General features: G+C 40.5%; 1 protein-coding gene across 2 annotated transcripts in view; it reads right to left on the bottom strand.

The window, feature by feature from the left end:
* USP24 (ubiquitin specific peptidase 24) overlaps positions 1–21,997 on the bottom strand; it is a 140,929-nt gene extending 118,932 nt beyond the window's left edge. For both annotated transcript variants that reach the window (XM_081305687.1, XM_081305688.1), the window contains exon 1: positions 21,673–21,997. In XM_081305687.1, the coding sequence (XP_081161813.1) occupies positions 21,673–21,993 (321 nt within the window). In that variant the 5' untranslated portion in view covers positions 21,994–21,997. The remainder of the gene's footprint in view (positions 1–21,672) is intronic.
* Positions 21,998–24,428: the final 2,431 nt, after the last annotated feature.

The following is a 24,428-nucleotide window of genomic DNA, read 5'->3' as shown; positions in this document are numbered from 1 at the left end:
CCTTTAGTCTGACAATCAAAAAGATCTCCAGACATTGTCAGATGCAAGACTTGGTACCTTCATCCCTCGGTTTTCTCTCTAAAATGAAAATGTTTACCTATATAGCAAAGACCCAGTCTGGCTCTAAATATGCTAAAATTCAATAAAAAATAAAGATTATTTAAAATGCAATCTTAAGCCAGGTTCGGTGGCTCACCTCTAATTGGGGGGTGGGGAATTGGGGATTGAACTCAGGAGCACTCAAGCACTGAGACACATTCCCAGCCCTTTTTTGTATTTTACTTAGGGGTAAGGTCTCATTGAGTTGCTTAGCACCTTGCCATTGCTGAGGCTGGCTTTGAACTCTTGATTCTCCTGTCTCAGCCTCTGAAGCCACTGAGATCACAGGCATGTGCCACCATGCTAGGCAGTAACTTGGGAAGCCGAGATCAGAGCCAGCCTGGGCAACTTAGCAAGATCCTGTCTCAACATAAAATTTTAAAAAGGGTGGGGAACATAGCTCAGTGGTACAGCGCCCCAGGTTCCATTTCTAGTACTGCAAAAAAAAAAAAAAAAAAAAAAAAATTTAAATCTTACTAAGGGCTGGGCACCGTGGCGCATGTGCCTGTAATCCCAGAAGCTTGGTAGGTTGACACAGGATCACAAGTTCATTCAAAAGAGAGCTGGGGATGTGGCTCAGTGGCAGAGTGCCCCTGAGTTCAACTCCAGTACCCCTCCACCCCCACAAAATCTTACTAAGGCAAAACAAATCATAAAATGAAAGAAGTTATTTTTGTTCAGTTTTCCTTATTACCCTAACAGATAATAAAATTGCCCTTTGTATTTAAAATTATTCAATTGTGAATTTTTAAAAATACAATAAGAAAATTGGGCTAAACTTTTCAACAATGTCAAAGTATAGACTAAAAAGATATATCACTGTAGAATCTAGATTAAAAAATATGATATTCAAATCAAATACACAATCTCTGATTCAATCCTAAATTATTTTTTAAAAAGGCAATAGAATATTTTTAATACAACTAGGGAAATCTAAATATGAACTAATTAATAAATGCTTATTGTATTAATGTTAAATTCCCTTGGCAAGAAAATAGGACTGCAGTTTTGCAGAAAAGCATCTTTGTCCTTAGAGGATACATCCTGAAATATTCAGGAATCAAATGTCATAATGTTTACAACTTATTTTTATTTTCAGAAGTTTCAGGTGTACCTTTTGAGACAGGAAAGAAAGAAATGTGACAGAATGTCTCTAGTGTTGAATCAAGGAGAAGGGTATGCAAGCATTCAATGTATTTTTTAAAAAACTTTTATGTAGGATGGAAATCATTAAAGATAAAATCTTGGGGAAAATACATCTATTATATAAATCAAATTATATCCACTTTGGATTTGTAGCTGACTGTTTCTAAACATTTTAGTACTTTATCCATTTCTCTTCACTCTGTCAGAATCTCCTGTGACAGCTAGAAATCTTATAGGGACCAGCAATTCTAAAAAAGCAACCCAAGTGATCTGATCTAGAGTTGGCCCTCTTCCCACTCTTCAGGGCACTGCAAGGCTATGAACTCCTTGAAAGTTGGGGCTGTATCTTAGCTTTCCCAGGTCAGACAAGAGACAAAGACATTTGAGTATTTGTTAGTGTTGAACAAATGGTTACTATACTGCTATAATTTTCCTCCTCCTACTCCCCCCAAACCCCCCCCACACCTTTTTTATACTGGGGTGAGGAAAGATAAGGGGAGAATCAAGTGTCTTAACAGCTTTACTTCAAAATAAACTCACTGGATTAATAGTAACAACAATAATCATTATTTTAAAGGAAACAAATATGGCAATCTAAAATAAAAACAACACTAAAAATCCGTTTCCTGTTTTAAATGACAATCTCGGCAAATTGTCTTCTACTTACTGAACCAGAGCTCAAATAAGTCACACAACAAAGCTGTGTAGAAACAGACTAGCAAATAGTCCTACTAAAAACTAAAAAGTGTTCTTCATTTGACTTTTAAGTGTCTATTATGTTCTTTCTTGTGTATGATATTTTTCTGTAAGCTCAAGAAAACACATAAAGCAAAGGGAAGGGTACAGAATACCTAAGCTCAAATTTAATTAATGTGTTATATCAGAATTGAGTCAATTATAAAGACAAGAGCAATAATTTTTTTAAAGTCCCTTCCCACAAACAATAATATTAGATTAAACACTGCAACAGAAATATGCTAATAGACTACTAAAAAAACTTATGTTACATTCAAGCTGTGGTGTAAACTTTTAGGCAAGATTAGTTTTAAGAGGCTATTTGATATACAAGTGGAAGAAATGTTACTTTTTTAAATTTTTTAACTTGTTTTAATTAGTTATACACGACACTAGAATGCATTTATGTACTTTGATATATCATACATAGATAGGGTATAATTTCTCATTTTTCTGAGTGTACATGTCACAGAATCATATAGGTCATGCAGTAACATATATACATACAATAACATATATAAATACAGTAATAATGTCTGTTTCATTCTATTATCTTTCCTATCCCCACATTCCCTCCCCTTCCCTCCCACCCCTTCCCTCTGCATAATCTAATCTAGGTAGAGGGAAATGTTACTTCTTAATGATGACACAAACTAAATATTTACCAGAACTGGCTCTTTCATTTAACTTAGCACCTCCTATGTCAAGTGTTACCTTGGACTTTATGGAAAACACAGGTAACCAGACCCATTCCTCAAAGGAATCATAACTCATTATGGGTGATAAATAGCAGAACAGAATCAATAAAATGGAAAAAATGCTATGTCATATAAGGGCTTCCATTCAAATTCAAGAAGGGACTTCTAACTAGGGAGGAGGGGAGAACAAATGGGAGGTAGAATAATGGGAAGGTTATGCTTCACCAAGCCCCAAAAGAAAACGAGGAGCAAAGTGATTAAGAAGACTGGGCATGTCAGCCTTTAGAGTCTAAGGGAAATAAGGAGGTGTTCCTAACCTACCTCTGCCATCTGCAAGCCTGTGTTAAATCTACTTTTGTAGAGAAAGGATAAAAGGCAGGATCAAGTTGATGCCACATAGACAGAGTTACGGATTAACTCCTAGGGTCCAATATGGCAAGAGTTGGGGAGAGAGGAGGGCATGTCAAGTAGGAAAAAGGGCACATGCACATGCATGGGATCATAAAAGGATCTGACATATTTTACACCTAGTTTTTAGAAGTGTTCTCCAAAGGTTCATCGATACATACTGTATTATTTCTGGGCTCATTAAAATATACAATCTAGGCCAAGTGTTGGTTTTAATACAATAACTTTTAAAATGTTTAATTCAAACCTGCAAGTGTATTATACATCCCAGATGGTATTTGTGATAATCAGTGTGTTTAATACATAGAGAACAAAAAGGCAATTTTAAGGAACCAAAGCATGTGTCATGTCCGAAACAACTATTAAATTAGGCTATTTGTTTCAAGAGATTTGACCACTAACTATCAACTACTCATGTCCAACTGTGTGTGGATAGACTTAGGCAGTGAGCGGGGCAGTTGTCCAGGGTTAAGAGGACAGCCTGACCCAGAACTTCACAGGTGATGGCGGCTGCTCAGCCTCCTCAGCTCTCACCACCCTTGTGAGCTTATGAATAATTGCAAAGGTAAAAAACGATGAATGAGAAAGCAGCATTCAATGGCAACTATGCCCCCCAACTCAAACTACAGCTAACAAAGAAGTGATGATGATTAAAATACACAAAGTTTCTGAGGAAGGATATATTAAAGATGACCTATTGTCAAATACTTCCTCAGGTCAAAAAGAATGGGTGGAAAAGTAAACAAAACACAGAAGGCTGAATTCCCATCCTGACTCTGCTAATGAGCCAAAAGTCAAGATTCTCATCCCCAAATGATAAAGACTTAACACCCCAAGAATCCATGTTCTCTTCCAACTCTGGAACAAATCTTTAATTTTAATTCTTAAATTTTTAATTCTTAAATTAAGTCAGAACTTTTTATTTACTGGAACAAGGAGTGGGAATAGCTGGAAACACATCCAGTTTACAAATAATTTTTTTTCTATAGAGTATATCTTGCTAAGTAGTCTTAATATCTCTCCCATATATAATCACTAAAACTGGGTGAATCGCAGGTCACTTTGCATCACTTCTGTTCTTTGATTCTTCTTAACAAATGCTTAGAATTCCTTTTCCACAGACACACTTCAAACACATAAAACTCAGTAATAAAAAATAAATAGAACTTGCTTGTTATCAGCTAAAGATGTCAGTATATCTGTATACATATTATGAACCAATTGTTTTTATTGTGATATATATTTAAATTATCCCAACCAAATATATATATATAATATATATAAATATTATGTATTATATATTATATTTATATATATATTTGGCTGGGATAATTTAAACACTGAGATTCAACAACACTGGTTGATCAACAGAGATCTGACATTTTCTTAATATACTTTGTCACTTTGGTGAAATACAGGAGAATCTGCTGCTACTATAATTCACCAGAACATTCCAAAATGAGGACTACATCATGAGAAGTTAATTTCACAAAATGAAAATTGCTAACATTTCAAAGTATTACTTTAGCACAGGCCAATATAGAGCTGACCACAAAAAGCAAAATACTAATAATAAATAAGGATTCCTAATGTTACTAATCCCAGACAGGTTTTCATTTACAAAATTGCTGCCATTTTCATCATCTGAAGTCTTTCAAAAATTTCCAATATTCCTCTTGCTTTAAATGAGGAATATTTAATTATTTAATTATTTTTTAATTATCAAAAGTCATTAAGAGGCCCGGCATGATGGCCTATATCTGTAATCCCAATGGCTTGGGAGGCTGAGTCAGGAGGATCATGAGTTCATAAGGCAGTCTCAGCAATGGCGAGGCCCTAAGCAACTCAGTGAGACCTTATCTCTAAAATACAAAATTGTGCTGAGGATGTGGCTCAGTGGTTGAATGCCCTGAGTTCAATCCCCAGTATCAAAACCAAAAAAAGCCATTAAGAGATTTCTAGCCTAAAATAAGACTAGTTCCTACTTTCTTTTATTCTAGTAAAAGCTTATATAGTTATGCTTTCACAACAACAACAAATATCCCCAACTTCATGAAAATAGCTAGTACCAGTATTAAAAAAGATAGATTGAGAGAATATCAACCTATAAATATTCAACATTTAACAATCAAATAACTACAAATTCTAGACATTCCACACCACTAAAAAAATAACACTTGAAAAAAATCATCACTTGGTTTCTTGGCAGTGGACAACACTTTAGATCAAATTACATCACAAAAAATTCTTGAGGCACTACCTACATACTTCACATGCTAGGTGAGTGCTCTACCACTGAGTTATAATCTTAGCCCCATGTAAGCTTTTGATAGATCTAAACTCTCTCACGTTTAACCCATAACTTTTGAAGGGTTCTAGTTACTGAAATCAAATACTATAATTAATTAGACTTAAGGCAAAAGAAAGCTATCAGCCTCAAGGCTACAACAGAAAAAGGACAGACTGGGTTCATCCACCATTGCATTTACTCTATACACCTACCTCAGTGCCCAGGACACAGTGAGATCTCAACAACAAAAACAACAAAAAACCTGAATGAATGGATATTTGTTAAATGGGCAATTAACTATTCTAATGCTCTGAAGTTTTCCTATACTCTGTTATTACCATTGGAATTTGACCTAAACCATTACTTGATATAAATCTAGTGTTTTTATTTGGGAACTCTTTATTTTCCCTTTAATAGAGATAACAGAAATAGTTGTCCCACTCGCCTAAAAATGTTCAAACAGACTAGAAAGGAAGAGTCAAATGAGTACAATTCTTGAAAACAGCAGAGTGATTGTGCCTGGGGGCTACCAATAGCCCAACAACCGTAAAACCATTGCAGGTCACAGGAACACAAGTACAAGGGAAGGCTGTGTCAGTCTAGCATACATCTGTATTGGATCAAAAAAGAACAAAGCCTCTAAAGAGAGATGTTTTCAAAATAGTCACAGACCTTTGGGAGTCTTCAAAGGCTGGAAGATAAACCAAAGGTCAATCAAAACACCCTAGAGTCATATATAAAAAGGCAAAATGCTGTGAGATATTGGGGGTGGGGCGGAGCATGAAGAAAAGGAGCAGGAAGAGAAACTAACTAGAAGTGCTCTTAAACTTACACTGGACTCAAATTTGCCAACTCCTGCTAATTCACAACTTCTCAGTTTTCTTAGTCAGAAATACCCAGACACTATAAAATAATGCTGGATATGGTAGTGCACACCTGTAATTCCAGTGACTCAGGAGGCTAAAGCAGTATTGCAAGTTTAAGGCCAAACCAGGCAACTTAGCAAGGCCATGTCTCAAAATAAAAAACAAAAAGGACTACAGATGTAGTTCAATGGTAAAGTGCCTCTGGCTTCAATCCCCAGCACCAAAACAACAAACTATAAAATAACTATATAAAATCAAATATGAATACTAAATCTTTTGAAATAAAACTCCCAATTATATACTGGGAAGCAACACTCCTTCCTATGCTTCAGTTAGACTAAAAATAAATAGATAGATAAATAAATAAATCTCTTTAATATTTAATTTTCTTCAGTTGCAAACTTCAAGTAATTTTGAAGTCTATGTAAATCTTTCTAAGAATCATACAATATTATCTTTTTAACTATGCCATTTTAATAGGCAACCACTCCAGTTTGTGGTCTGTTATTTACTTTAATATGTATTTAATAAGGTCTATAATAATTTTTAAAAGCACATTAAAGAAAGCTTTTTAAATTCAGAAGAATGTAGTCCCATCACCCCAAAATAACAGTATTAATATTTTAGCATCAGCTTATTTTAAATCTCATATAAATGACTGGTCTCATAGTTTTTAATTTCTCAAAAGGGTTAATGAAAAAAAATTACAGATACAGTCTAAAATGCCCACTTTATAGAGGAGAAAACTGAGAATCAACTGAACCCTGAAGAGAAACAGTCTCCCAAATCGCTGGTATACTATACTCTTTCAAATACCATTTGGCTTTTTGTTTCATTCCATTTAAAATTCTCTTGCCATCCATCCACCCAGTCAATCTCTCTTCCCAATCAAAAGCCATGAGTACTACAGAAAAAGAGAGAAAAAGAAATAGTTCTGTGTCTCAGGCTTACTAGGAAGATACGTACATATAAATATCTTTTGTTAAACCTAAATGGCATCATTGTTTTATTTGGTGTGTATGCAAAATGCAGTGGGAAAATGTAAGTGGTATGAGACTAGTATTCCTTAATGAGAAGTGGCACTTGCGCTAACCCTGAAGAATGAATTAGAGTTAGCCAGGTGGATAAGAAGCTGAGGACAGAGGACTGGGGAAGTGACTGCATCTAACCTAAAAGGGATGACTGCATCTAACCTAAAAGGGAGAGCACAGAACAGGAAGGTGGTAGATAAGGCCAGTATGGAGACCTAAAAGAGAGTTCAGATTTTATCTATGGGAGATAAAGAACCAAATATTTGTGATCAAAGTCATCCTTTGTTAAAGCTTGTGTTTTAAGATCATTCTGGGGTCACTGTTGCACAGAGAAAGACTAAAAAAAATGGACATGAACAAAACCAGAGGAGTAAGGGTAGGGGAAGGAAAACTACTTAGGGTTAGAAATGGAAGGTGTTTCAGAAAGTAAAGGAAGTCTAGAATAATTAAGACAAATGACGGTGCTGCCATTTACAGCAGATATTACAAAATATCTTCATATTTTCTAGGAGCTGAAGTACATTTTAAATCGCTACCAAAATGCTTCACTATAGATTTTCAAGCACAGATTTCAAAATTTTCAACCCAAATTGACAATATAATTGAGTGAGAAATGGAAAAGAAGGAAAGCAAAAGAAATGTTGACCTATTCATGAAAAGCTGGGATCTAAAAGCACACTAAGCAGAAACCACTCTTGATAATAGAATGTCTAACCAACAAGTTACACTAATATCAGAAACCATTTTGGAAACCTGCTGATAAAGAATGCCAAGTATCATGTTGTTTATTATTCTTTTATAAGATACTTTTACGTCAATCAAATTTCACAATTCAAATAACTGGATAGATACTACAGGAAAGGCCACTGAGTTGGAACAATGACGCTTACTTCAGATTATTGAGTACCTAAAAACTACTTATCTCTAAGAGGACAATCAAGTCTTCAACTCAGCCCTAGGAAAAGGTTCCAAAGACCTCTACATCATGGCTGACACATTCTCATTTCTGGAAAAAATATTACAATAAAATTTTGCTTTAATTATGTTAGTTCTTTCCTTCAGAACAAATAAAAACAATTCAAGTCCATAGCTATATATTCCATTGACTGGCTTAAGGTAAGCATCTCTACAAGTAGATTCTACTTCCTTCACACCCAATACACACACAAGGAGAAATAAAAAATGTAAGCCATCAATGGTGGAAGCCAGATTTCTCATTGTTGGACAAAGAAGTAAACCTGAAAGCAACACAAAACCAAAATAGCTATAAAAATACTTTGCCAAGAACTCACCATGGAAATGAACACTGTCACCTACTATCAATATGAGCTTAACAAAAAGTTTATCAATCCATTTGACTGAAAATTGTGACAATATTAAACAGTAAAAATTCCTTTGATAATTATGAGAATGAGAAATACAAGATTAAAAGAGAGAAAAGAAGATGACGGCGAAGGGAATGCATCACCCCAGTGCGCCGCGACACTGTGTGGGAGAAAGACGAGGAGAAACAGCTGAAGGCTATCTTGTTGGGAATTTCCAGTGAAATTGAGGTGCTCCAGAATCCAGTGGACGGATTTCCATCGCGCGAGGTTCGGCTGCGGGGGCTCGGTCGCGGGCGATTTCTCCGCACGGAGGGTCGCATTGCCTGATCTGGGGACCACCCCGCAGCTGGAGTGCAGTGATGCGGATTCTGGGGGCTCCTACCAGTGGTGCAATGGCCGTGCTTAGTGCTGAGTTCCGGCTTTGAGACAGAGGAGAGAAGCGGTCCAGTTCGATTCTCGACACCGGTCGGACTACGGAGGAGGACAGCAGCCGCCATCTTGGAGAGCTGATGTAATCATCCCTGTTTTCTACTGATCTCAGCTCATTCAGCTACGGAACAGGTGATTTCAGGCTGGTATTTGCCTGCGTCTCGCAGACAGATCGCTCAGGCTCGGGGCTGGAGAACCTGTGGAGAATACTCCTTGGGGCTCGCTCCTGGCAAGGCATGCGCCAGGCTCTGAGCGGCCGGATTCTGGTTCCCCGGGCTGCTTTGGCCCAGGGCTGGGGAACCCGCGGGGGTCACTCCTTGGAGCCTGCTCCTAGCGGAGCGTGGCCGGGATCGGAGAGGCCGGGTTCTGGCTCCTGAAGCTGCTTTGGCCCAGGGCTGGGGAACCTGCAGTGACTGCTTCTCGGTCCGGGTCCTGCTGGGTGCTGTGGGGGCCAAGGGGGCAGAGTGGAGATGCCGCCTGCGCCCAGAGCAGGCCAAGTGACACGCTGGCGTGGTATCACGACACCCCAACTGCAGCTGGGGCCGAAGAGAGTAGCCGCCCACGCCTGGAACAGGACCAGCGACCTGACGGCAAGGTAGCCAAGTCACCCCATTTGGAGTAGGGGCTGTGCAGAGCCGCCGTCTGAGCCTGCAAGGTAGGCAGACCTACAACCCACTGGCAGGACAGGCCCGGTAGCCTGCCAGCATGGTGGACAAGTAGCACCGAGGCAGTCACGTCACACTGGTTGGAGTGGGGGTGGAGCAGAGCCGCCGCCCTTGTCCGGAAAAGGCCCAGCGACCCGTTGGAGAGGCAGTCAGGTACCCCCACTGGGAGTGGGAGCTGAGCAGAACTGCCGCCCGAGCTCGCAAGGTAGGCAGACCTGCGACCCACCGGCAGAACAGGCCTAGAGGCCTGCCAGCGTGGTAGACACGTCACACCAATTGGCAATTGGAGTAGGGGCCGAGCAGAGCCGCTGCCCACATCCGGATCAGGACCAACGACCCGAGGGCGTGGTAGTTACGTCACCACAATTGGAGTGGGGGCAGAGCAGAGCCGCCACCCACGCCTGCAGGGTGGGCAGACCTGCGACCGACCAGCGTGGTAGACAGATCATCCTAATTAGAGGAGGAGCACAGCCACTACCCGCCCTGCAAGGGAGATTTCCCAGCTATACAAGAGCAATATAAATAAATAGGGGGAAAATTTCAAAAACACAACAGTTTCACCAAGCAGAAAGAAACGCGAGCAGTATGAAAAGACAAGGAAAGAAAGGACCACAAGCAATGCAGGTCAACTCAACTTTAGAAGAGGTAATAGCTGCAACAGATGGAATGTCAGATAAAGAGTTCAGGATATACATACTTCAGATGATCTGGAGTCTCAAGGAAGACATGAGACAGCAAAATCAGACAATAAAAGATCACTTTGACAAGGAACTACATAAACAAATACAGGAAGTAAAAGATCAATTTCACAGGGAGATAGAGGTAATAAAAAACAAACAAATAGAAATCCTAGAAATGCAGGAAGCAATAAACCAACTTAAAAACTCAATTGAGAATACTACCAGCAGAGTAGATCACTTAGAAGATAGAACATCAGACAATGAAGACAAAGTATTTCAACTTGAAAAGAACATAGCTCAGCAAGTCTGCTAAGAAACCATGAGCAGAACATCCAAGAAATATGGGATAACATTAAAAGACCAAACTTAAGAGTCATTGGGATACAGGAAGGCACAGAGCTCCAAACCAAAGGAATAAACAATCTATTCAATGAAATAATACGAGAAAACTTCCCAGACTTGAAGAATGAAACAGAATCCCAAATCCTAGAAGCCTACAGGACGCCGAATGTGCAAAATCATAAGAGATCCACACCTAGACACATTATAATGAAGATGTCCAACATACAGAATAAGGAGAGAATTTTAAAAGCTACAAGAGAAAGAAAGCAGATTACATTTAGGGGTAAACCAATCAGGATAACAGCTGATCTCTCAACAGACTCTGAAAGCTAGAAGATCCTGGAATAACATATTTCAAACACTGAAAGAAAATGGGTTCCAACCAAGAATCGTGTATCCGGCGAAATTAAGCTTCAGGATGGAAGATGAAATTAAAACCTTCCACGATAAACAAAAGTTAAAAGAATTCGCAGCTAGAAAACCATCTCTTCAAAAAATCCTTGGCAAAACATTACAGGAAGAGGAAATGGAAAATAACATTGAAAACCAACAGTGGGAGGTAGGACAGTAAAGGGGGGAAAGCAATCAAAGAGGAAAACAAATCAGGTTTAGTAACATTAATAAACAAATATGGCTGGAAGAACAAACCATATCTCAATAATAACCTTAAATGTTAATGGCTTAAACTCACCAATTAAGAGAGACAGGCTAGTTGAATGGATCACAAAACAAGACCCAACAATATGCTGCCTACAGGAGACACATTTGATAGGAAAAGATATACATAGACTGAAGGTGAAAGGTTGGGAAAAATCATACCACTCATATGGACTGCGGAAACAAGCAGGAGTGTCCATACTCATATCTAATAAAATAGATTTCAAGCCAAAGTTAATCAAAAGGGATAAAGAGGGACACTACATACTGCTCAAGGGAACCATACACCAACAAGACATAACAATCATAAATATATATGCCCCAAACAATGGTGCAGCTATGTTCATCAAGCAAACTCTTCTCAAGTTCAAGAGTCTAATAGACCACCATACAATAATCATGGGAGACTTCAACACACCTCTCTCACCACTGGACAGATCTTCCAAACAAAAGTTAAATAAGGAAACTATAGAACTCAATAACACAATTAACAACCTAGACTTAATTGACATATATAGAATATACCACCCAACATCAAGTAGTTACACTTTTTTCTCAGCAGCACATGGATCCTTCTCAAAAATAGATTATATTATGTCACAGGGCAACTCTTAGACAATATAAAGGAGTAGAGATAATACCATGCATCTTATCTGACCATAATGGAATGAAACTGAAAATGAACGATAAAAGAAGGAAAAATCATGCATCACTTGGAGAACGAACAATAGGTTACTGAATGATCAATGGGTTTTAGAAGACATCAAGGAGGAAATTTAAAAACTTCTTAGAGTTAAATGAAAACACAGACACAACATATCGGAATCTATGGGACACAATGAAAGCAGTTCTAAGAGGAAAATTCATTGCTTGGAGTTCATTCCTTAAAAAAAGAAAAAACCAATAAATACATGATCTCATACTTCATCTCAAAATCCTAGAAAAATAAGAGCAAAACAACAGCAAAAGAAGTAGAAGGCAAGAAATAATTAAAATCGGGGCTGAAATTAATGAAATTGAAACAAAAGAAACAATTGAAAAAATTGACAAAACTAAAAGTTGGTTCTTTGAAAAAATAAATAAAATCGACAGACCCTTAGCCATGCTAACGAAGAGAAGAAGAGAGAGAACTCAAATTACTAGCATACGGGATGAAAAAGGCAATATCACAACAGACACTTCAGAAATACAGAAGATAATCAGAAGTTATTTTGAATCCTTATACTCCAATAAAATAGAAGATAGTGAAGGCATAGATAAATTTCTTAAGTCATATGATCTGCCCAGATTGAGTCAGGAGGATATAGACAACCTAAACAGACCAATAACAATAGAGGAAATAGAAGAAATCATCAAAAGACTACTAACTAAGAAAAGCCCAGGAACAGATGGGTATACAGCAGAGTTTTACAAAACCTTTAAAGAGGAACTAACACCAATACTTTTCAAGCTATTTCAGGAAATAGAAAAAGAGGGAGAACTTCCAAATACATTCTACGAGGCCAACATCACCCTGATGCCTAAACCAGACAAAGACACTTCAAAGAAAGAAAACTACAGACCAATATCTCTAATGAACCTAGATGCAAAAATCCTCAATAAAATTCTGGCGAATCGGATTCAAAAACATATCAAAAAAATTATACACCATGATCAAGTAGGATTCATCACTGGGATGCAAGGCTGGTTCAATATACGGAAATCAATAAATGTTATTCACCACATCAATAGACTTAAAGATAAGAACCATATGATCATCTCCATAGATGCAGAAAAAGCATTCGACAAAGTACAGCATCCCTTTATGTTCAAAACTCTAGAAAAATTAGGGATAACAGGATCATACCTCAACATTGTAAAAGCAATCTATGATAAGCCACAGGCCAGCATCATTCTGAATGGAGAAAAATTGAAGGCATTCCCTCTAAGATCTGGTACAAAACAGGGATGCCCTCGCTCACCACTTCTGTTCAACATAATCCTCGAAACACTGGCCAGAGCAATCAGACAGATGAAAGAAATTAAAGGCATAAAAATAGGAAAAGAAGAACTTAAATTATCACTATTTGCAGATGACATGATTCTATACCTAGCAGACCCAAAAAGGTCTACAAAGAAACTATTAGAGCTAATAAATGAATTCAGCAAAGTGGCAGGATATAAAATCAACACGCATAAATCAAATGCATTCCTGTATATCAGCGACAAATCCTCTGAAACGGAAATGAGGGCAACTACTCCATTCACACTATCCCCCCCAAAAATAAAATACTTGGGAATCAACCTAACAAAAGAGGTGAAAGACTTATACAATGAAAACTACAGAACCCTAAAGAGAGATATAGAAGAAGACCTCAGAAGATGGAAAAATATACCCTGTTCATGGATAGGCAGAACTAACATCATCAAAATGGCGATATTACCAAAAGTTCTCTATAGGTTTAATACAATGCCAATCAAAATCCCAATGGCATTGCTTGTAGAAATAGATAAAGCAATCATGAAATTCATATGGAAAAATAAAAGACCCAGAATAGCAAAAGCAATTCTAAGCAGGAAGTGTGAATCAGGCGGTATAGCGATACCAGATTTCAAACTATATTACAGAGCAACAGTAACAAAAACAGCATGGTACTGGTACCAAAACAGGCGGGTGGACCAATGGTACAGAATAGAAGACACAGAGACTAATCCACAAAGTTACAACTATCTTATATTTGATAAAGGGGCTAAAAGCATGCAATGGAGGAAGGATAGCATCTTCAACAAATGGTGCTGGGAAAACTGGAAATCCATTTGCATCAAAATGAAACTGAATCCCTTTCTCTCGCCATGCACAAGAGTCAACTCAAAATGGATCAAGGAGCTTGATATTAAATCAGAGACACGGCGTCTGATAGAAGAAAAAGTTGGCTATGATCTACATACTGTGGGGTCGGGCTCCAAATTCCTCAATAGGACACCCATAGCGCAAGAGTTAACAACTAGAATCAACAAATGGGACTTACTCAAACTAAAAAGTTTTTTCTCAGCAAAAGAAAAAATGAGATAAACAGGGAGCCTACATCCTGGGAACAAATCTTTACTCCTCACACTTCAGATAGAGCCCTAATATCCAGAGTATACAAAGAACTCAAAAAATTAGACAATAAGATAACAAATAACCCAATCAACAAATGGGCCAAGGACCTGAACGGACACTTCTCAGAGGAGGACATACGATCAATCAACAAGTACATGAAAAAATGCTCACCATCGCTAGCAGTCAGAGAAATGCAAATCAAAACCACCCTAAGATACCATCTCACTCCAGTAAGATTGGCAGCCATTAGGAAGTCCAATAACAAGTGCTGGAGAGGATGCGGGGAAAAGGGTACACTTGTTCATTGTTGGTGGGACTGCAAATTGGTGCAGCCAATTTGGAAAGCAGTATGGAGATTCCTGGGAAAGCTGGGAATGGAACCACCATTTGACCCAGCTATTCCCCTTCTTGGTCTATTCCCTAAAAACCTAATAAGAGCATGCTACAGGGACACTGCTAAATCGATGTTCATAGCAGCACAATTCACGATAGCAAGATTGTGGAACCAACCTAGATGTCCTTCAATAGATGAATGGATAAAAAAAATGTGGCATTTATACACAATGGAGTATTACTCTGCATTAAAAAATGACAAAAATCATAGAATTTGGAGGGAAATGGATGGCATTAGAGCAGATTATGCTAAGTGAAGCTAGCCAATCCTTAAAAAACAAATGCCAAATGACTTCTTTGATGTAAGGGGAGTAACCAAGGACAGGGTAGGGACGAAGAGCTTGAGAAGAAGATTAACATTAAACAGGGACGAGAGGTGGGAGGGAAAGGGAGTGAGAAGGGAAATCGCATGGAAATGGAAGGTGATCCTCAGGGTTATACAAAATTACATATAAGAGGAAAGGAGGGGTAAGAGAAGAATAATACAAGTGGAAGAAATGATTTACAGTAGAGGGGGTAGAGAGAGAAAAGGGGAGGGGAGGGGAGGGGAGGGGAGGGGAGGGGAAGGGGGATAGTAGAGAATAGGATAGACCGCAGAATACATCAGACACTAGAATGGCAATATGTAAATCAATGGAAGTGTAACTGATGTGATACAGCAATCTGTATACGGGGTAAAAATGGGAGTTCATAACCCACTTGAATCAAACTGTGAAATATGATATATTAAGAACTATGTAATGTTTTGAACGACCAACAATAAAAAAAAATTAAAAATAAAAAGATTAAAAGAGAAACTAAAACTCCCTATAGGAAGAGAGGACAAAAAAGAAAAAACACATTTACTCTTCTGAAAATGAAGCTCAACTTTCTTAGAACCTCTGCAAATCTAGCTAATATACTCAGACTGAAATATCCCCATATTTGAATTCTCTAAGTATCTGAAGCTTGTTTCTTTATGCATCCAAAGTTCTCCATTTTTTAAAACACTAGAACCTTACTAAGCTATATTACACATTCCTGACCCTTCTTAAGCACAGCACATTGGAATGTTTTCTTGGCTGTGGCATCATTAAAAATACAGTTATCCTCTAAGGGGTATGATGCACAAAAAGCTGTTTCAAATCTACATAAACCAGATAGACTGCTTTTAAAGTTTTCCAGACTCTATTTTATCACTGAGCTACTACAGACACTTCCTATTACTGCCAAACGTGCCTGCCTCTAAGAGCTTATCACCTCATGTTTGGACTACTACAAAACCCTTCTAATTTGATAGGAAACCTAATATTAAAAATTATTCAAACTGTCTTATTTAAAAGTGTTTAAAAATTAAAATAAAATTTAGCAGGGCTCAGTAGAGAGGACTGTAATCCCAGCAACTCCAGAGGCTGAGGCAGGAGGATCTCAAGTTCAAGGCTGCCCCAATTTAGGAAAGACCATATGTCAAAACAAAAAAATAAAAAGGGCTGGGAATGTAGCTAAGTGGCAGAGCACCCTAGATTCAATCCCCATTACCACAAAATACATACATATATAAATGAAGTTTAAGCAAAAATGAGTGAAATGCATTACATTTATGAATTTATCTGAAAAGTGGTTATTTATTTATATATTCTTATTTCTCTCTGGTATTCCAAATATGAAAAGTTTCCTGGAAAACTGAACTTTAGATCTGAAGGATTCTACTAGATCTTTTTAATACTTTCTTATTGAAAATGAAAAAAAAATTATTTTCACACTCAGATTCAAATGAACATCCTACACTATCTAGGCAGTAGTAGTCATATACATATGTAAGTACATGCACATATTTTCCTACTAGAAACCTTTTTCTCAAATTATTAAACCATTGTATTTACTTTTCCAGTACTGAAAAAGGTTTCAAAATTTAGGCTACTAATATTATGCTATATAAAGCTGTCATGATCTACAATGATTTCACTAGAATTAAGCACTTACAACATACAAAAGGTACTTCCTTTATGCCAAATTACTTTCATTCTAAAAGCAAATAACCAGGTAATTACAAGGTGAGAATTCAACCCTTAGATGAACTCACAGTCCTAATTCCCCAAGTAGATACATACAATGATCATAGAGAAATTCTTATTTCAAAAACTAGGTTATGGGGCTAGAGTTGTGGCTCAGGGGTAGAGCGCTTGCCTGGCATGTGTGAGGCCCTGGTCAATCCTCAGCACCACATAGAAATAAATAAAAGATCCACTGACAACTAAAAGAAATATTTTTAAAATTAGGCTTTTTTTTTTTTTTTTGGTACCAGGGATTGAACCCAGAGGCACTTAATCATGGAGCCACATCCCCAGCCCTTTTTATTTTAAGACAGGGTCTTACTAAATTGCTTAGGGTTGTGCTAAGTTGTTGAGGATGGCTTTGAACATGCTATCCTACTGCCTCAGCCTCCCAAGCTGCTAGGATTTCAAGTGTTGAGTCACTGTACCTAGCTGTTGATTCACCCTTCAGATTTCCTATTTTTATTTCATCTACTTTCAATTGAGTTGAGGAATTATTTTATTTTTTACTCAAAACCTTTAAATGGAGCCAGGCACATGCTTGTAATCCCAGCAATTTGGGAGGCTGAGAAAGGAGGATTGCAAGTTCAAGGCCATTTTAGCAACTCAGTGGGATTCTGTCTCAAAATAAAAAGGGCTGGGGATATAGCTCAGTGGTAAATTGTTCCTGGATTAAATCTCCAGTACCAAAACAAACAAAAAACTCTTTAATTGTTTTTTAAATTACAAACGACAAGTTATATATTTAAACTTCAAGTCACTAATGGTTAACTAAAATGTGCTCATTTGATATTTTCTCCACAATTATACTAGGATTGTTATTAACTTTATTAGATGAATTTTAATATAAGCCTCACTTATAACTTACACTTACTACCAAAGGGGTGGAGGGTAGAAATGGGGTAAGTTAAAGACCTATAAATGTGATTTAAATTTTTGGGATATATATATATATATATATATATATATATATATAAATGTGTGTGTGTGTGTGTGTGTATGATACATTCCATCATTGTTAAAGTTTTATAAGAGTTTCAGGATACCTGCTTCAGATTTCCATTAATCCCCTGGGCAGGATCACAGGGACTAACATCAGGGCTCTGGAGAGCAGAATTGGGGGATAGCATTTAGTATGGTCAGAGGGGTTCCTATTAGCCACAAGTATCAGTGGTGAGTTCTGACAGTAGGGCTGTTAAAGATCAGGAGAAGTTATTTAGAGCAGCTGTGAGGTCTCATTCTTGGTAATAATAGAACAGATTCCTATCTGCCATAGAATGGTTCTAAAGTAATACTATTCAAAATCAAAATCAGAGAGCTTCTCAAAGTCCAGTTGAGACTCAGAGAAACTAAAAACTATATCTAACTCAATATTCAACAATTCTAGTAAGAACCAAACACAGCTTTTCTGTGAAGCTTTACTTAATTGGAAGTTATTAAAAAGGTGGTTTTTTATGCAGTTCCATGTGTTTTGCTAGATATCTAGGTCTCTCTAAATGCAATCTCCTTGCTTCTGCTGAAACAGAAATTAACTGCTTTTACTTTTCCAAATTATGATTTTTAAGCCAAATCCTAATTATAGCACAGCCCTGAATTACTAAACTGATTTCCCTAACTCATCACATGACCTTGGGAGGTCACCTCTTGTAAAATGAGAGCTGTGGACTAATATCCACTAGAATGTAAACTCTATGTTCTGTTGGACACTCTATTCCCTGCCCCTGGGCCATGGTAGGTATTAAATGTTTACTGAATGTGAAAATCACTGCTGTCCCCACACTACAAATATAAAATAAACCAAATCTTTTTTCTGTATGTGTGTCTGTGTGTGGTGCTGGGGATCAAATCGAGGGCCTTGCACATGCTAAGCACACACTATACCACTGAGCTGTATTTTTTTCTATTTAACCAATTAGATGTCATTCTATGTATTCTCAAACATTTTTAAGAACACACTGAAACTAAAATGTCATACATACAAAAGAGAAATATATATATAATTTTAAATAAAATACTCATTTTTTAGAAATAAAATTAAGCAGACAATCTTTAACTACTTTTTTACCCCTCTCTTTTCTTCTTTCCCTTTAACTCATGCATATTGTTCTAGCTTGCTGGTAGGAAAAGCACTGGCTTGAGAGAGAGGCCTGAGTTCTAACTCCACCTCTTCTATTAGCTAACTCTAGAGATATGCCACTTCCCCTTTGGGGCCTGAAAGGCTGTATCAGTAAAACAAAGGAGATGAACTAATTATTAATTTCTTATTTTCTGCTCTAAAAAAAAAAAAAACCCTATGATTCTCCTTTCATTCATTCTAGTCCTGATACCTTGATTAGATGCTCACCACATCATTTCTAGACTTGCAAAGTAACAGCAAAACCTGCCTCTTTTCCCTATATTTTTCCTTGTTATCTTTACTGCTACCAAATGAATTTAGTCCTAAACCATGAGTTGATAACAGTGGAAAGCACACTGGCTTTTGATATGACAGACCTGGGTTCAAATTCAAGTTCTGCTGCTAACCAAAATAGTAATATTCCACTGAGGATTAATAAAATATATAAAGCACCTAATACAGAGCTGACATGCTATAGACATCCATAAACAATCCTATTCCATTTCCAAGAATCAAAAGCCTCAACTTCCTACTCTCTACAGCAAGAATACACAGCAGCAAGGTGGCAGGCATGAAGATTTTTTAAACCACAGAAGCAAACTCTGGATTAAACATTCTCACCAGGATCCGATGTGTTAGGTAAGTATCACCCTGCAGGTCTGCCAGTATACTTAGGGGTAGGACAGCCCCTATCAGCAGCTCTCTTCCACTCTCAAAAGTAAATGGTGCAGCCTTCCCTAGACCAAATCTACAGGTCAAGGGGAAACTAAGAACTGATACTGCTTCAGAAAGAGTGTCTCTGGATTTTAACCTGATTGTAAACTCCTCAGTTATTCACCTGACAAGATAACAAGAGCCATCCCTGATTCTGTGTAAGTCTTAAATGCAGACAGTAAACTAATGTTAACGTACCACAAGCATTATAATTTGATTTTAAAACACAGGAAATTGTGACCAACAACTAAAACAAAAATTCTCCCATATGAGGAAGCACTGAGTTTGTAGAATTATACAAACACCTTTAGAAAAAAGCAATGTCTTTCTTCTTGATTTCAAAGCTGGGTCAAAACTGTAAGAAACAAGGGAAAGAGTGATGGGGACTGGCAATGAGAAACTCAAGATTTCTTAACGTGACGTAAGTAGTTACTTAACAGAAATTTTTAAAAATTCCCAAACTAGGAATAAGTCTTTATTTCCATATACTAGTCAATGACACAGCTGAGTTACTGGGTAACAGAGGGCCATGGAGCAAATATGTCAATATCTGAAAACAAAACAAAATAATAATAAAAAAAAAAACCTTGTGCAGAAACAGGGTCTTTTTTTAACTGACATCTTTTCCCAGGTGCCACCTTCAGCCTGAACAACTGCTGCAAAAGGACATAACACTGCTCAGGAAAAATTCTTTATAAGACTTAGCTTCATTAAGAATTATCCAAATTCATTTTTCTGTCTAAAAACACAAGCCCTCTAACTTAAGATCTGTGTTCTTATGTGGTCAGGCCAAAGAGAGCTCCTGGACCCTGAAATGCACTATCCAATGAATCTAACCAAATTTCCTGCCGTGAGCTGTCATTTTTCTGCAAAGTAATTAATCGTAAGTACTGCTGCTTCTGGTTGTTTTCCCTCATTTTAGTACAAGTCTGTCAGCTCCCATGTTCTTTGGTCACATCCGAAATTTAAACGGCCTACTTTTCTCCACTCTAGATTTCTGAGCAAGGCCACTGCCAGCCCCTTCTTAACAGACTCCTTCTCACTCCAATATCTCTCCATATCACTCTCCCCTTACCCAGTCTAGTTTCCCCTCTTTTCTGACGTTTCCTATGGCCAGCACTTCCCCTCCAGGCTGGGTCCCAGCTTCATTCTCCAATTTCAGCCCTCATTACTGCCTGGTCCCTCCCCAGCTCCCGTTTCTGGCCAAGCCTCTTACCAATCCCCACTACACGCCTTGATACCTACCGGACCTTAGTAAAACCCTATTCCCTCACACCTTATTACAGTTGAGCCTCCTTCGGACCTTTTATGAATTCCTGTCGTTCCTGGCCTCTGCCCAGTCCCTGTTCATTTTAGACCCTGGTCAACGTCCTCTTCTCCAAACCCTTGGCTAAAAACCCCAAAACCATTCCTAATCCCAACAGCCTTCCTCTGACCCTAGCAAAGGCAGGCCACTACTCTGGCTGGACCATCCCACCTTTTCTGAGTCCGAACCTGGAGTTTCTCGCAATCCTTCACTCCAACCTGGTCTTCCAGTACCCATTTCTGACCCCACACGCAAGTCTTTCCGATCTACGGCTCCAGGCGAATGTCAGGCTCCCGTACCGATGGCTAGGTCTGCACCCTCGTTCCCAGCCCGACCCCTGCCCACAGCGTGGGCGTGCGGAACCAGAAGCCCAGGAGACCCCTCCTCACCGCGACAGGCTGTCCGGCTCCACATCCAGAACTCCCCTTCGGACTCCTCCCCCAAAAGTCCCTCTCCCACCTGACCCCAATTTACCTCCGTCCCCGACTGAAGCCGGGGCTCTATTCTCAGTGTGCCCCCCACTCCCGCCACACACACTCCCATTACAGTCCCCGTCGAATACTCCCTCCCCATACAAGGCCGGCGGGGTGTGTCCCCTGCCCACGGGACTCCAGCCCGGCGGCCTCTCCCGCGAGGATCAGGGGACGCCCACCTCACCTCCGCGTCCACGACCTCGTGGTAGGCGGGCGGGGGGTCGAAGCCGCCCCCACCTCCGGTGCTCCCGCCGCGGGAGGGGCCGCCACCGCTGTCCCCGCCGCCGTCGCCCCGCGGGACCCCGCCGGGCCCGGGGCCGCCGCCGCCGCCGCTGTCCATGGGCTCATAGCCGCCGTAGTCGAGGCCCGGCCGCTCGTTGGTGAGCAGCGCCACGGCCTCGTTGATGTCGTTCTTGGCCAGGCGGAGGGCCTTGCGGATGGTGGCGGGGTCCGAGAAGCCCATGCACAGCAGCGTAGTCATGTGCTGCTCCTCCTCTGATTCCATGGCTCGGGCCTCCGGGCTGCGCCGGCCGGCGAGCCGCTAAGCTGCGGGTCCCGGGCCTGGCGGCCGCGCGGCGTTTCCTCCGCGCCGCCCCCGCGCCCAAGAGGGCCCCTGCGCTCCTGCCCCGCGTGCTCCGCAGCCGCCGGGCCAGGTTGGGTGAGGGCGTGGGCGCCGCGAGCCGAGTCGGGGCAGTAGGGCGCTCAGGCGCGGCGGCGACCCGGCCCAGCCCTGCGCGCCGCCATGTTGGCCTGCTCCTCCTCCTGGCGCGCGGCCGCGCCTCCGCTCCCGGAAGCGGCACGAGCCGCGGCCGCGGGGCTCTTCCCAGGCGCTGGGTGGCGGAGGCCGTGTGATGTTGTTTTTAATAAAGGAGCGGAGGGAGGAGTCGCGGCGCGGAGCGTGTGAAGGGTGAAAGGGCTGCCGGGCGGTCGGACCAGAGGAGAGGGAGGGTCCGCCGTCTTCGCCTCCGCCCGCCCCTTTCTCCGGCAACAGGTTCCCCCGGGACGGGAGGGGCCGAAGCGGAGCGCGGCTTGCCGCGCAGAGCGTCGCCACGGTCCCCCGAGCCGGCCGAGCCTCCGCCCTGGCACTCGAAGCCGCCACCGGGCCCCTCCCGGAGCGGCGCGGCCCGAGACGCCCCCATCCCGGAGGCCCCGCCGCCGCCGCGCTGATCCACCTCCACCCCTTCCCGGAGCGCGCCGCAATCCTGAAGGAAATTCACCCGCGGCGCTGCCGGAATCCGGTTCGCCGCCGCCCACAGACCTGCCTGCCCGGACCGCGCACGCCGCCCCCACGTGCCCTCCACCCCGGCGTCCCCGGCCCTCCCCGAAGACCCCAAACACCGGTTGAAATGAACCCCGAGTTTTGACGACTTTGGTTACCAAACTCTTATGCTGAAATCCCCCGGAGACGATTCGATTCGGCCCGAAATCAACACCCCAGTGCCATGTATGAAAAACTTCAAGGCGCAGACTGCGTTACCCTCCAGCCGCAGACGCACTGGAACCCTGAACGCGTGTACCCATCCTGGTGCTGACCACCTACCCAAGTTTCTACCACAGTCTTGGGGTCACGATTACCTCTTTGGGGAGCACCCCAACCCGGTTTCTGTTTTTCAGCGTCCCCTCCCCCTCTAAAGGTTTGCTTCCTTTGCTTTCTCTTTCCACCTTGCCCATTGACGTTCTGGGGCCATTTTGTTGACCCCCTTCGCCTCCCCATCTAAGTCCTGACTCTGGCGGGGTTTCCCCCTTCTATTTGTTCCAATTCAGGTTACTCCTAGGGTACTTTCCCCACCCTCTCCCAAGGCCTTGATGCCGTTTCGTTCTCACTGCATTCTTGGTAATTTAGTTGCAGCTGCTAATGCTGACATCCTGGTGTATTCCTCAACCAGAAGTTGACCAGCTAATCTTTCTCATCCCATCAAACCACTTCTGTTTCCAACCCAGCACTTACTAGGATCTCCACTTACCCGAAACCTTAAGTTAGTGGCAGCACACCCAGAGAATTTCGTTGTATTTTCGCTAGCACCTTTCCACCTAGACTAGGAACCCTTTCTGCCTAGACACTTACCACCTACATTTATAAGAACCAGCAATTGGACTTACTAGGTACATTTATCACAATACTTTGCATTTAATGGGGGTAACTGTACTGTATTCGTTGTTCTTATTAACTAGATTATAGACTACAGACTAGGCTTATACCCGAGCAAATAAAGTCTCTTAATTTATGAATGAAAATTACAAAATAAAACCACCTTTTTCCATTTCTGAACAAATGTACAGAAAACTACCCGCTCACAAAGAACACCTATGATTGGATTGGGTAACAGTAGATATTGAAATAAAATTTTATTAAGTGTTATCTTGTAGTTACCAATAAAGTTTTAAATATATATGACGGCAAATAAGAAAAGCATCTAATGCTACCTAAGCAGCCTGTCATAGAGTGCATGTCAATGTATTTAATTTACTCAACAAGTATGTTCCATTTACCAGGTGCCAGGTACTGTTCTTGGCACACGTGATACAGGAGTGAACAAAAAAGACAAAATGTGATGATGGCAAAGTGAGGATATTCAGTTTTGCCCGTTTTTGAAGTGTTAACTCAGTGACTCAAATATGGAATGAATTATAAGGGAAGAGAAAGTAACAGGGAGAAAGAAGAAATTGTTTGCCACTAAAACTTGAGATAGAACCTAGGAGGTAATGAGACAGAGCCGGCCAATTCAGATGGCACATAAAAAGACTCATCAACAGTGGCAGGTTTATAGAACATGACACAGGAAGCTGTGCTCAGCTGAGAAGAGGAGGCAGAGAAGGAAGCAGAGAAAAACAGTCTGTGATAAAAACTGGAAAGGAGCCACAAAAGGCTACAGAAAAACAAGGAAGGCCATTTTTAAACCAGATCCTGGAGTGACTGAAAAGCCAGAGTGTCATTTGAGG

This window comes from Spermophilus citellus (assembly GCF_964194105.1).
Source record: "Spermophilus citellus genome assembly, chromosome: 9".
Classification (NCBI taxonomy): Eukaryota; Metazoa; Chordata; class Mammalia; order Rodentia; family Sciuridae; genus Spermophilus; species Spermophilus citellus.
Note: the sequence above shows the minus strand (reverse complement) of the source record. Positions and strands in the feature narration are given on the sequence as shown.